The sequence below is a fragment of the Melampsora larici-populina genome (assembly GCF_000204055.1).
Source record: "Melampsora larici-populina 98AG31 unplaced genomic scaffold MELLAscaffold_41, whole genome shotgun sequence".
Taxonomy (NCBI): domain Eukaryota; kingdom Fungi; phylum Basidiomycota; class Pucciniomycetes; order Pucciniales; family Melampsoraceae; genus Melampsora; species Melampsora laricis-populina.
Genome location: NW_006768805.1, coordinates 561,648 through 575,669, shown reverse-complemented (window position 1 = coordinate 575,669; position 14,022 = coordinate 561,648). Strand labels below are relative to the sequence as shown.

At 42.3% G+C, this 14,022-nt stretch overlaps 4 protein-coding genes across 4 annotated transcripts; all 4 read left to right on the top strand.

Annotated features, from left to right (window-relative positions):
* Positions 1-772: 772 nt before the first annotated feature.
* Positions 773-2,552, top strand: MELLADRAFT_91316 (uncharacterized protein; the record flags this gene model as incomplete). The annotated part of the gene is made up of 5 exons (XM_007414181.1): positions 773-1,243; positions 1,286-1,500; positions 1,829-1,850; positions 1,921-2,407; positions 2,452-2,552. The coding sequence occupies 5 exons, from the start codon at positions 773-775 to the stop codon at positions 2,550-2,552; spliced, it is 1,296 nt and encodes a 431-aa protein (XP_007414243.1).
* Positions 2,553-3,792: 1,240 nt separating this feature from the next.
* Positions 3,793-5,208, top strand: MELLADRAFT_91315 (uncharacterized protein; the record flags this gene model as incomplete). Its single annotated transcript, XM_007414182.1, has 4 exons — positions 3,793-3,823; positions 3,887-4,552; positions 4,638-5,113; positions 5,179-5,208. The coding sequence occupies 4 exons, from the start codon at positions 3,793-3,795 to the stop codon at positions 5,206-5,208; spliced, it is 1,203 nt and encodes a 400-aa protein (XP_007414244.1).
* Positions 5,209-9,089: 3,881 nt separating this feature from the next.
* Positions 9,090-10,865, top strand: MELLADRAFT_66291 (uncharacterized protein; the record flags this gene model as incomplete). The annotated part of the gene is made up of 5 exons (XM_007414183.1): positions 9,090-9,147; positions 9,271-9,614; positions 9,697-9,828; positions 9,981-10,239; positions 10,534-10,865. 5 exons carry the CDS (start codon positions 9,090-9,092, stop codon positions 10,863-10,865), a joined length of 1,125 nt encoding a protein of 374 aa, XP_007414245.1.
* Positions 10,866-12,060: 1,195 nt separating this feature from the next.
* Positions 12,061-13,471, top strand: MELLADRAFT_110084 (uncharacterized protein; the record flags this gene model as incomplete). The annotated part of the gene is made up of 5 exons (XM_007414184.1): positions 12,061-12,208; positions 12,299-12,679; positions 12,745-12,804; positions 12,878-13,089; positions 13,163-13,471. 5 exons carry the CDS (start codon positions 12,061-12,063, stop codon positions 13,469-13,471), a joined length of 1,110 nt encoding a protein of 369 aa, XP_007414246.1.
* Between the last annotated feature and the right edge of the window lie 551 nt (positions 13,472-14,022).

Here is a 14,022-nt window from a genome sequence, read left to right as displayed (position 1 = left end):
TGTAATCTAGACATGAACGCAAAACCGCATCTCCATGTTTAATTATACTCAAACCTCGATTCTCCTACCTACTTCTACTCTAGATATGTTGACAAACTTTGATCTCGAAATTGCTTTGAGTAAAGCAAATTCGCGCTGAGCTTTCTTAAAGCTATAGTCGATTCTCACCGGTAAGCTTTGCTTCTTTGTGATATTGGTAATAGTATTATATGTATGCTCGATCCATGACCATCCCTATATCTTCCTTGTTATTCTTCTATTCATGCGTCAAGTTCAAAGTTTCACATGTGCGAAACTTTGGATGAATGGTCTCATGGGTCATCAGCGATTGAGCTGGTCCATTTCTTTTTGATCTGCTAGTTTTTTGCGATGTCCTTAGCTATCTCGCTGTTACTGAGACTCTGACTGTGTTATTTGAGCACTGTTCATCTTATTTTGAGTGATAAAACTCACTGAACATCGCCTGAGTATTGAATCCTCATATGTATAACACAGGCTAGGTGTTTCTAAGCGTAGCACATTTCTTTCATCATCTCGTCCCCTTGATTCAAGCCAGTGAAAAACTTTACCTGTCTTTTATATATATATAGAGGCTTCTCGAGCTTTTGAATTGAGGCAAACAGGTCACTTCTCAACAACCACTTACCCATAACATCCATTCGTCCACATTTAAACCATCTAATCATATTCAAATATCTCAATTACAATCACTACCACCTCTATAGTATTTTACTCGCATCTCAACTCTGTTATCTAGCCTCTTAAACCTCCGATGGCAACCTCTTCATCAGCTGAAGCTTTAACAGCGAACCCACTCTGGCCACTTGTGCAAACTCTACATCCCGATCTAAAATTTTTCCTCACACCCGATGTCGATTTCTCGAAAAAGTCTTGCAAGAAGGAGTTCTTTACTGATATCATGCGGCACTTCAATATTAGACCCGAGCTTCGTAAAAGTTCCCTCAAAAAACAAGAGTTAATCGCGAATTACAATGAACACCTTCAGCCCAATCTTTCCCCCTTCATTGCGACAAAAACCGCTGCAGCGATTAACCAAGAGAACTCACAAAAGAAACAAGCGGCCTACTTGAACTTGTCATGTGCATCACTCAACGACATTCGCACGGCTGTTCTCACCCGGATCAAGTCTTGTTTTGTGCCATCAACGTTGACCAAAGCTGCGCTAGTCAGACTGTGGAAGCACGTCTTTGATGGTCCAAACGGTCCTGTAGAAGACGATCCGGTCGATTTCTGTGCCTCTTTTCATTTCTTTTCTGTCAAAGAGCTTCCCGGCAAGAAGCGAGATGTTCTTAGATACCATCTACAAGTCACCTACCCCAACCTCTTCATCCCTATTGCTTCTTGCACCGAGCCGATTTTGCGTGCACTTTACGAACGTTTTATACACGAAAACATCGAACTTGATGCTCAGCTTTGTCCCGGAGTCCACTACTTCATCATCGAAAAGGCCTCTGGTGCTAATCCAAAAGAAGAGGAAACGTGAGCCTCTCACGTCTATTGATTCATTTTGGTGCCAATTTGACTTTTTTCTGGGCATTTTGTTAGATTCTAGTTTGCTAGGGTATTCCTCTTGAGTAGCAGTGACTTTTTTATTCGAAAATGTATTATCAGAGTTGTATAGCTGTGTGCAAATATAGTATGTAATTGACCTGCCCTCTCCTGCCCTATATGCATGCACTTTGTTGAAATGAATAGTATATACGTGAATTTTGCAGCTCTTTCATGTTAACGACTAACCACGAATGCGAGAGCCTTTGCACCCTTCTTGAAAAAAGCTTTCTTATTTTGACATTACGTACATATGTAGAAGAGTTCATCCGAATCTAAACGTTGATTGACGCTTCAAACTTTATCATCCTTCCATTCGATCAATCCTTCCTTCTTTACTCACTGATCAAGCTGCCCGCTCTCGATTCGATAACCAAGATGTTTAACGGTCGTGCAAAGTCTGAGAAGCTGCGCGTGTGTACCTGTCAATCCAAGGGTTGTTCATCTGGCAAGGATCCTTATGGGCTAGGACGAATGAACGAAAAGGGCGTCTTAATCTCGCAAATGTCGTATAAATCTCATCAAAAGGCCGACCAGCGATTGGAGGTTCTCAAACGAGTATCAGCCCTCAGGCCAGATAGGATGACGATTTTAGACGAAGATAGTATTCCAAGCCCACCTTACTTATCTGGCCGGCCTAATCTATCCCCTACTACACCTCGACCCGGCCGTTATCAAGCCCTTATGTCTCCTGATCCACGCTCGATAGCCAGCCATTCAAGACTGCCGAATCAGCCTTCAACTTCAACCAATCGGCCCATTACTAGCCGTGCATCCGCACTAGATGAGGACTTTAATATGGTAGATGGAACCAGTGAAGTAGTGTCCATTGATACCAGTTAGTGATCCCAAAGATTTAATTCGGTTCCAGAGCTGACTCAGCATTTCCTGCTCGCAGCTTCTCTCTTCAAACGCGACTTCATGTTAGCCGAACCGGTCGTTGTTCATGCCGCTCTGGTAGTCGCCATGCTGTCAATATTTGAGCATGCTTCAGTACATACCTCGGCATGGATGTTGAGCGCACAGCAAGATCAAATCGAGCTCACTCTGAAAGAATATCATCCGGACCCCCTCCTTTACGTGAATCAATTGGGCGGTGCAATACCTCGACACATCGGCACGATTTTATCTTGGCTTAAGGTCGATCCGAAGTTAACATTATTTGTTTGCTGTCCTGCTTGCTTTGCCTTGTATCGTACATCAGAAGCACCAGCAAGATGCGTCCATACTTCCGCTAGCGTCATTGGACTCACGGATGCCGATTCGGATGTCGATTTACCCAACTGTCATCAACCAATCCCTTCTTCCTCCAGAACCAAGCTGCCAAGACAATGTTGCGAGGCCTTATTCAAAGATGAGAATAAAACGAAACCAATAAGACAATGTGCCTTCCAGAACTTTCGTATGTGGCTGGCCAACTTTGTATGTAGACCTTCAATCGAGGAGGCTCTTGACCAATCCCTCTTTGAGTCACGCAAACCGTACAATCCATCTGATCCGGTGCACGATATCCACGAGTCCTTAGCCTGGAAAGATTTTCGAGACAATGATGACTCCCAGTTCACTGCAAGAAGTGGGAACATCACCTTTGGAATGTTTATCGATGGAATCAATCCCTTCGGAAACAAAACTGCTGGTCGAAAAGTCTTGATAACCTTCGTAGTTCTCGTTTGTCTCACTTTGCCGTACAGACTGAGATTTCTTCCCGAAAACATCTTTCTGGTCTCGATCGCCCCTGGTCCACATGAACCTGCTCTCGAACAGATGAACTGGATCCTCTCACCGATCGTCCTGGAGCTCCAGTCACTTTGGGACAGTGGACTGAGACTTTCGCGCACTCCTATGCATCCTGACGGTCGGCTCATACGAGCGGCTCTCTTACCTGTTATCGCCGATCTTCCAGCGCTGCGCAGATCTTTAGGACTGGCAGGTGTCAGATCAACAAACTTTTGTTCTTTTTGCTTCCTTCCAATACATGATGTCAATAATATCGATCCTGATTCATGGAAACGACGAACTTCATCAGAGCACAAAAAATGGGCTTTTGCGTCTCATGATGCGGGAAGGCGGGAAAAGAGAGCCAAGATCTTCAAGGAACATGGTGTCCGCTACTCTGTACTCTGCGAGCTCAAGTACTGGAAATTAATTGATTATCAGGTGATTGATAGCATGCACAATATTCTTCTTGGACTCCTCAACTGGCATGTTTGATGTTTCTGGTCTATGTCAGATGATGCTGACACCAATCCAGAAGGTGATCCGTTCAGTTCTGCTGAGCTACGCGCTCTACTTACCACTGATCTGGCGCCCGCACCAGTTCTTGAAGAGGATCTACCAGCCATAGAATCGTCAGAACCTCCCTCGGACAGTAACATCAACTTTCGTGATCTACCTGCATTTAACAGCGACACCGACCCTAGTGACGACGACTTTGATCCGCTTCTCTTTGAAGGATGGAACGGTAAATGGACCCCACCTGATGATACTCGAATCGAATTTGACAAACAGATGCTTGCTAAGATCAATGGCATACTAAAACGAATCTGCATGCCGACATGGATCCGTCGTGCTATACCATGCTTGGGTAAAGCCTCGTTTGGAAAGCTCAAGGCTGACGAATGGCGGACTCTCATGACATTACAACTGCCACTTATACTTGTGCCCATGTGGAGCAGCACCACTCACGATACTCAGTTCAACTCCTCGCTTCTCAAGAATTTTGCTCATCTTGTCTCGCTTACGAATCTTGCACTTAAGAGATCAATGACTTCTCAGCGAATTGAACAATTTCAAAATCACACCCGTTGTTATCTTGAGAGCTCCTTAGTTCTCTTTCCACATTGCTCACTTGCTACAAATCACCACATCGTATCTCATTTAGCTGAATGTTTGAAAAAGTTTGGCCCTGTGCGTTCATGGTGGTCGTATCCTTTCGAACGATTAATGCGTCGCGTGCTCCTCTCGAATCACAACAATCATGTTGGTAAGTACTATTTTCTCATTTTCAAACGTCTTCTATGCTCGTCACAGTTATGAATACTGACTCTGTGCTCCAATCTTCCCAACAGGTGAATTGGAGATCACATTCATGAAAACCTTTGGCCGAGCTGGTAACCTAAGTGCTCTCTTGAAAGAGGGCGAGTTTCCTTCAGAGGTCCAGCCATACCTACCCCAATTGCGGAGCCTGCTTGATCCTCTCCCTCCCCAACGAAAGACCGAACCAATACATGATTTACAGCCACTCAATGAAGAACTCTTCCTTCAATTGATCGACAAGCTCAACGACAAACAATTTGAAGGCCGATCTTGGTTAAGCTCGCAAATGTGGTCTGCATTATCACCTGCTGGCCGCAGAGGGTATTCACCTACAGTTGCTCAGGCCAAATTTCACAAGAGATATAAACATGCAACACAGTCTGATGTTAAGTTTTCAATTTTCTCGGTCCAGCCATCGGATGCAATTGTTGAAGTGTTAATCAAGGAAACAGGTGTCACAAGGTTTGGAAAGATTACTTCGATATTTACACATGGGCGTGTTCCTGTAGTGGGTCAGGCGTCAATCTATGACACATGGGCATGTGTTGAGTATTTTAAACCCATACCATCCAGCAAACCAAACCCGTGTATGTTGCTCAATGAGCCAGCTATGCAGGTGCATTTGTTCCTAAATAAATGCGACTCGGCCGAGCTCATTCACATCACAGACATCATCTCAAATTGTAGTTTTGTCACATATAAGCCTGGAGTCATTCACCCAGGGCTGGATGTCTCAACCATTGCACTGATTTCAACAGACCGCGAGTAGATCATTTTGATGATGCTGTATTTATATTACTTATCTTTCCATGCTTCTTGTCTGATATACATGAAACTAATTATACAAGTTGTTTCACGCTCTAGTTTGGATCTATACAGCCTTCATTATCATCCAGGCATCCATATTACCACATTGATCAAGTCCTCACCTACATATATGGTAAGTCCAACAATTCCTTATATGATGTGTTGGAAAAGCCCTTCATTTCTCTTTGGGCTGGTCAATATGACCAACAATTTACAGCATTATATTTTAACCTTGATGTAATGAAACTTATTGTGATGTGAAAAGATGGGGCAAAAGTATGGAAAGTCAAAGGCAAGTGAAAGAGAAGAGGGGTCATTGAGATACAAAGCTACCAAAAGAATGTATAGAGTTTGGCTAGACTACAAGTGGAATGTGCTATCATGGCTGTGTGCGTAAGACTTGTGAATGATCCTGATGAAAAAGTGTAAACAGGTTACACTCCTAATGTATTTGGCCTTCATGTATCTCTCAACTCTCAAGTACCTCAATTGGGTTGAAGGTGAGGCTGATAGTTTAGAGTCATGGCCATATACATATAGTCTATATATATCTTGGAATGTTCTCCCTTCAAGGGATCATCCTGAGGCATATAAATGCATTGAGGTACTTGAATGTTGCATCTGGGTGAACTTTTAACCATTCTTGCCTTGTGTTCTAGTCCATGGTACCCTCAGTGGAAGTTATCCACACATACACATCCTTTGAAAAAGTATATGTCTAGCTACATATAAGGCTGTATAAAGAACTGCATGTCGGTCAGAGTGTTTGTAATTTTTGTCTAATGTTGCACAGCCATTAGTCCACAGTCTTTCATTGGCATCCAAAGGTTATACGGCATGGCGGGCTAAGTATTGGTTGGCCATCAGGCTGAGCCCCAAACCCAACACCCCAAGGGGTCCCTAGCCCTCAAACCCTTGGGCTGAGGGTTTGGTCATCAAGCTTTCTGGGTTCCCAATACAGCGGGCTGACGGGAACAGGGGCGGGGCATAGGCCTAAAGCCCTCAAGTTTATTTGTGGCTGCCCTGTCTCCCCGCATGCTTCAGGCATTTGGGCTCAGGTTTGGGTGGGGCTCCTGAGAGAAAGCAGGTCAGGGTAAGGCTTGGGGGCGGGCGCAGGGAGGCCACTACCTACATTGGTTGGGTCGGGGCTCAGCCTGGGTTGCCTGAGTTAGGCAGGACTGGTCTGATTGGGCCAAATAATTATTCCTGCAGTCAAAAAAATTCCCCTTGGAAAATTGGAAATCTTTTGTAGTGTTAATTAATTAGGCACTTTCTATATGTTTTGATGTTGGCGTGTGGATATTGATCAATGACCTCTTTTTCAAAGTTGTTTGCTCATTATTATTTCTTGACATCAATAGCAGAGCGTAGATTTGTGGATATTATTCAAAAACTTCATATCCTATACGACAAATTGAGTTTGTATGATTTAGTTCGAAACACTGTACTCATGATCATTCATCAAAATGAATAACAGCCTGCGCATATTCAATGAAAGACCCAAATCACTGAGGCCCTTTTTAAGATACTGAACTAATTTGGGTTCCTGCTATTGAACCATTCCTGTCGCATGCTACGTGTACATTGGATCAGTCATCATTGTGAGAACTGTTCAAGGGTGTTAAAGGGGCAGAGAAAAAATAAGTGAATCTCTGTGTAAGACGTGGTTTGTTGCACAGCGAGGTCAACGAGGAGTCGGTTCGAGGATTGGACCTTGATTGTGAGGAGCTTTAAGACCTAACATATTGACTGGGGCGCTCTCCAAGTTGCGAGATTACTTCTCGGCTTGAGCAGATATCTTGATCTATCTGGATAACAAGGCTCGGAATATCAAGTCCGTGACAGTCTTCTGAGATTAAGCGCTGCTCATGGTGGCTGGTTTGTGCTGACTCCTTATTGTTGTCTGACCGCAATGACTCTAGGAATTGCTCGAATCTCGGTTTTGACATTGGGCCAATGTCTTTGATTGGTTTACTTACGGCCACAAAACTACCGGTCAAGTCCAGGTGATACCAATCTAAAATTCTTGCCTGATCTGCTCAGAGATTTTAGGGATGAAACTCTGATGGCACTGCCAGGATTAAACACTGTCCTAATTGGGATAATGTGTTGCTTTTTTGGGATAATTAATTTTTGCCATATAAATGCTAAGCAATTAATGCAAAAGTGATCATTATTCCATCAGGGACAGTGTTTAATCCTGGCAGTGTGGCTTGCAATCAACTATGTTAAGGATCTTTGCAACTTCGTATGTCAAGAAGTTTGAAAGCAATTCTTCAATATACGGGTAGTTAGATTTCCATGAGCCCTTTGAACCTTTGGGGTAAATCACGGAAGGTGAGTGTGAAACTGACTGTGAATTGATTTCAACCCCAATAGGTTGCGTGTTACACAATACTCAAGAATGTACCGAGCAGAGCCTGATACTATGTTTAATAGCAAGGGGTGAGTGCTGGACTCAGCTGAAGCGACCTCTGATCATTTCCCTAACATATTGGTCTGTTTGATCATGATTCGGGTGAACGGTTTACCTGTGGAGGTCGTCGAAATCATCTTACATCACTTGATTGAATCATCTTATAGGGGTGAGATCGATACCCTTAACTCCGCCAATCAAACATTCTCGCACCCCACATTCACAACACAACTCTTGAGCTTGCGCTTGGTTGCGAAATCCTGGTCGATTGCAGTCATTCCATACGCTTTTCAGTGCCTCAGTCTGAACTCTGCTCTTATGTTAGATGGCTTGATGAAGACTTGGACCGACTCGACACTCATCTCAAACATGGCGGTGTTGCGCCGAGTGTCACACTACGCCAAAATTAATATTTTCCGAGCAGAAAAGATAATTAGGAGCAACATAAGTCACATGATCTCAGATTATTTTATTAATCTGTAATTCAGATTATCTTCATAATCTGTGACTCCTGTGGCTCTATAATCCTGAGACCCACCTATGTAAGTCAAGGATATGGGCATCTCAGGATAATACAAAGTTACACAGATCTACAATGTCACACTAATAAGCAAAATCCATCAAATTCTTGCTACTGTATGTTTTTTTTGGAGATTTGCTTCGAAAACATTGAAAAAGGGAACTTTGTATCCATCAGACATCCCAGTCATCTCCCAATTACAATTTACAACAGTTCATATGTGATTCAACATTTAGAATTACACAGATCCGTAATTGACATGAGATTGAGACAGTTACATACATTGCTGTATGCTTACATTAAAAGAAGAGCTACATATTGAATCTTGCCCAATATAAATTCTTTAAGGGCACCGGTGTATGAGGGTCGTCCGCTCTTACTTTGGTGAGCCAAGATCTGGGTGATGCATAAACTATATTGTAATGACTGCTGACTAAACTGATAATAAGGAAACCATCAGTTGATTATATGCCACAAGCAAGTCGCCCATAGAAAGCGGATTGGTTGCAATTTCCACGCTGATCTGATGATACAAACCATCTATCGAATTTATGAATAAGACAGTACTTGATAAAATTAAAGTCGCCCTCTCGACATCAACTTTCAGCAACTCCATCTTTTTTTACTTCCACATCATTACCTTTTCCTATAGCTTTGAAGATGCTTGACCCAGATGCCCGAGGCATCAACAAGCAGATGATGCTTGATTGGATGCACATCAATCACCCTAAGACTCCAATCATGACAAGCATGGGTAGGGACGAAATTGCAAATCTAGTCAGAGAAGCTCAACCTGAATGTAATGCCGACACCTTTGCTTATAAATTAATCTTTGGAGATCTCCTGTTCTTTTTCTCTACCCCATAATCATAAAAGCTCGTAAAATACTTATCCATCTATTTCTGCTTATCATAATTTACAGATTTTCCTAATGGACGCATGCGATCTTCTGGTAATCACACACGCAAGCCGGACACCTCAATGCCAACAGGATCTTCAACTCGCAGACTTCCAGCGCCTGATTCAAAGATCAATACCAACCCAAAGGCATCACCTGCAAGTAATGAAGTCTCAGAACCAAGTGCTCCAGTCTCCACGAAATCTTCTAAGAAGAAACGTTGCGCTTCTCCCGAGACAAAACCAGTACAAAAAAAACGAGCTGTATCAGTCAAAGCCACCGCTTCTTTCAAGAAGCTTGAGGCAACATCGCAAGACTCAAAGGCTTTATCGATCAAAAGGAATGAGATCAAGGTGATGAAGAAAAAAGTTAGTACATCTTTTTTATGTGTAATCCTCACGGGCTTGTACAAGGCTTGTCACATTCATCACATTTGTTTTCGGACTTCAGGGTGTCCAATTTGCAGACTCGACCAATCCAGAGTCTAGTGGTGATCATGAGCTTAAGAATGATAGGACGTCAGTTAGATCTGATTGTGCTCAAGCTTCTCCGGGTATTCCGTTCAAACCAGCAGTCAATCCGGTGTGTCAATTTTGTCTTCCATCCAACACTGTCCCTGCCTATTCCAATCGTTGATATACAAGCTTATGTGAAGATCATCACACCAGAACAATCATGATTCTTCACGAACACATCGTCTATCACTTGGATGTTATTCCAACGCTTGTATTCAGGGTGGCGATAAAGCAGCATGTGACGTTGAGCGATACAGTATAATGCCAAAAACGCCACCATATTTATCCTCAGCTCTGTTACCCACCGATTCTAATCCATCAACACATCTCACCCCGGCAGACAGTCTTCAAGAAGGAAATCTTGTGTCTGTGAGCCCGGAGGATGTTACCCCTCTAAATACAGAAAACAATAATGAACTCTACACAGAGGACTTTATAACTTTTACAGAGAAGGATTTTTTTGAAGGCGAAAACATTGGTTAGTTCAAATGGGATCTGTGGTTTGGCCAATCTGACCGTTTGTTTCTTTGGCTGGATCAGTTATTGGTAGAGATATCACACCTATTTCTCCCGATAACAAACCTTCATCAATTGTACTAGATTCTCTCATCACGTCAAACGAGAAGAAGAGGTCAGGTGTCGAAGTTTTTCAAGCTGAGAGACGCAAAGTATCCCAAGGCGAGTTTATATTGATTATGAAGCGTTGTGAAAATCCACTGATCTTGATTAAGCTGACATGATGATTATGTGAATAAAAATCATTGACGTATAGTTCATGCGCTTGAGGCGCGCGTTGATCACCTAGAAAAGGAGGTCGCTCGGTTCAGTGATCTCCAAGAGCATGTTATATTGCAAATTCAGGAGGAGGTTCAAAAGAGTATCGAAGGCTCTATTAAGCATGGCATCAAAGAAGCGACGGAAACTCTCAAGGCTGGACTACAAAAAATGACCTGGGAATTGCAAGAAGCTAATGATGCCATTAAAGCTCATGATGAAGCATTGCTTAGTTTACTTAATGATGGATCAAACAGTGAGGAACAAGGGGCTGATGACGACCAGACTGATGCTGGGTCTTCTGTTGGTAGTAACAAGTCTTCTATCTGATATTTAAGATCAATTGGTTCTCTGTTCTCAATTTTCCTCCATCTATTTTTGTGGATCATTTTTTGTTGCTCTTACAATGTTGCTACCCTCTTCCGGAGCATCTTAGTGTATGATGGTTATATGAGTTCCTTTTAGTATAGGACTGAATTTATTATTTATCAATTTATCAATTTACTCGTACTGGGAGATACTTTCACTTCTCTCACTTGTGTTCTGAACTAGTATTTTATGAAAACATCCACCTACTATATTCATGATCAAATTTTGTTTCCCGAATTCATGATGCTTGGATAGAACGAGCAAAACTACCATGCCTTCAACATTGGAAAAACCTTCAATGCTGATTTAGTTGGATCAGTCATCATACATACACACGTGGAATTTTCTCATTAAATGAAGACATAATCTATTTTGAATACCTCAGTTGCGTATTGGCACCGGTCAAGGGGCCATCATCCCACCTCAGATAGATGTTGAAATTGGCATTTGATCAACATGAGGACTTGTTAAACACTAAATCTCAAATGTCTTCAAATGATATGGTTTAATTGAATCCACATGTTGATAATATGGTACAAATTCAATGTGATGTACCCGATTATGGACAGCCTTTATTATTGCAATCAATGATTATGAGTTATTTGATAGGTGGAACAGATGTATCGTCTGTGCATGTAGATGCCACCTTGTCATCTGATGTTCTGACTTGCACTCAGCTGCAACAAGATTGAGCACCTGTCTAATTAGTGGATGATGTTGTCGAGGAAACAACTACAATACCAGATCCACTAGAATAATCAACATATGTCAGTAACAGCATACTACTGACATGAAAGAAAGGCAATCCGTTGATCTGAAAACCTGAATTGTCAACATCTGTATATGTATACGGTTACCATTTACATATCCCCTTTCAAATGGAGTCTTTAATTCATTCAATGATAGATGTCATCAAGACAACTTTGACGAGCATAATTTCTGTGGCCTTATATCATACTTCGATGGCTGAACAAAAGATTATAAGGTCATGAGCAGAATCCTCTCATTTTTCATTCTATCTAGTCATAAGATTATACCTCATAGAGTTTTCATCTACATTAATAATTATAATCTGTTTATGCAGCTGGTCTGCACGGTTAAGAACACATAATTAGATATATCTCAGCGCAACTTTATATATCATCCTTATAATTAAATGCCATCAATCCCTATTCCCAGAGGACGTCGTCGTAGTCAGCGCCAGTCCAATCGTCGAACTTTGCAAGATTCTGAAGATAACTCGAACCATCAAGCAGAATTTTCGAAAGGAAAGAAGAGGAAAAAGGACTCGTGTGTAGTTTCAGGTAAGTCTGATACTCAAATAGAAATCAACCAAAGTTTGTGTTGGTACCAAAACGACCAAAAGAAACTGACTCTTGCCAAAATATGAACAGATGATCTTCCAGCACGCCCAACAGGGCCGAGGGAGTCTCTCGAAGAAGTGGGCGTCCACGTCGGTCAGAAGACATCCCGGGAGCGGCTCCTGGAACTCCTAGCCCAGCGTGTCAAGCCTAAGAAGCCTCGGCTGGACAAGAAAACACCAAAAGCTATCCGTCCAAAGAACACTTCAAGCCAATTCAATCAGGACAAACATAGAAACAACAGTACACCTACTTCGGAAACTCTCAAGACTCCGCAACAGGAAATAGAAACAGTTACGTATTCGGTCTTTCATGAGTCTCAGCTTGTCAACATGCTACATGATGTGGGGATGGATACACGGGGACTCGACAAGGATGCGCTTGTCAAAGCTTGCAGGACATACCATGATTTGAGTATGTGAAAGGTGTCAGATTAAGCTCTTGATCCTGAACGGCAGCTGATACTGAGTTTTGAGCAGTTACAATTCCTGAATTCTCAATTGACATACCTCAAGCTAGTTCTTCGAAATCAAAAACTGGTAAGCTCTTCCAGATATCCTCCGCAACACATGATGTGATCGCTTGATTGAGATTTTTTTTGGCAAATTCAAGGAGTATCTGCGTCCAAGGATCTTCCGAGTCTTGAACACAGGCGTTTTGCTTTTCCTCGGCCGAGACCAACTTTACCATTAGTGGAGACCACGAGATCAGAACACCAAAAAGGTAAGGGGAAGGCGGTCGCATCCGACACGGACGATGATTGGGTACAACCAAGTGATCAAGAAATGTCGGACTTTTTGGAAGATGATGTGGAAGTGAAAGATGTGCGTACAATGCTTACACTTCAATCACATTTATCTATGGAAACGTACAATATTGAAAAGCCCTGTTAAACAGCCAAAAACCAACTCTTCTAAAGATAAAGGTGCAGAAGCAACTATTCCGGGTGGCGTAAATCAGAATAGAACCGGCAGTAGTCCAGGGACAGAGTCAGCCACTTCCGATCAAAGCAAATTAATCACTTGGTTGAAAACAACACTGCTAGATACTCAAGATCAAGTCGAAGAACTTGAAAGCAGTTATCGAATTCTATCTGGTCTGGTCAAGAGATTGGTTAAAGATCGTGATAATGACAAGAAAGAAGATATAAATACATGCGGTGGGCGAGTTGCGGTGAGCTGCATTTGTCACAGGCTTTCATCATAGATATAATCTTGACATCAGTTACCTTAATGTGTTGTAAAAAATAGGCACGTCTCAGGTTTCATGTTGAAACTCTCTTAGGGACCGAGAAAAATAAAGCCCTACCACGGCCTGCAAGCTCAGAGGATCATAGTACATGGAAGGCTGATAGACCCTTGGATGATGTTGAATTTCTCTTAGATCTTGAATCAACCCCGAATAACGTGCAAGAAGAGGATCCTTGCTTCCCATTCAAAGACGGACCAGGCCACTCAAACGCATCCCCTCAACAACTGTCAATCATGTGGCAGATGATGAAATCTGTTGGTGTGATGAGCTTTCGACCTGATTTCTCTAAAGCTGCTTCATCAAAGTATAACAAGTGGCTATGGGACCTTGCACTTAAAATATTTGTCAAGCTTGCAGAATGTGGAGAATACACGGGGATTCCACTTGATGCAGCAGGAATTTGGTGATTAAAAGATCTAGCACACATAACAACGCTATGAGAGTCGGGGAGACCCCTGGAGGCCTTTTTTTTTCTTTTTTTTTTTTTTTTTTTTTTTTTTCCTTTT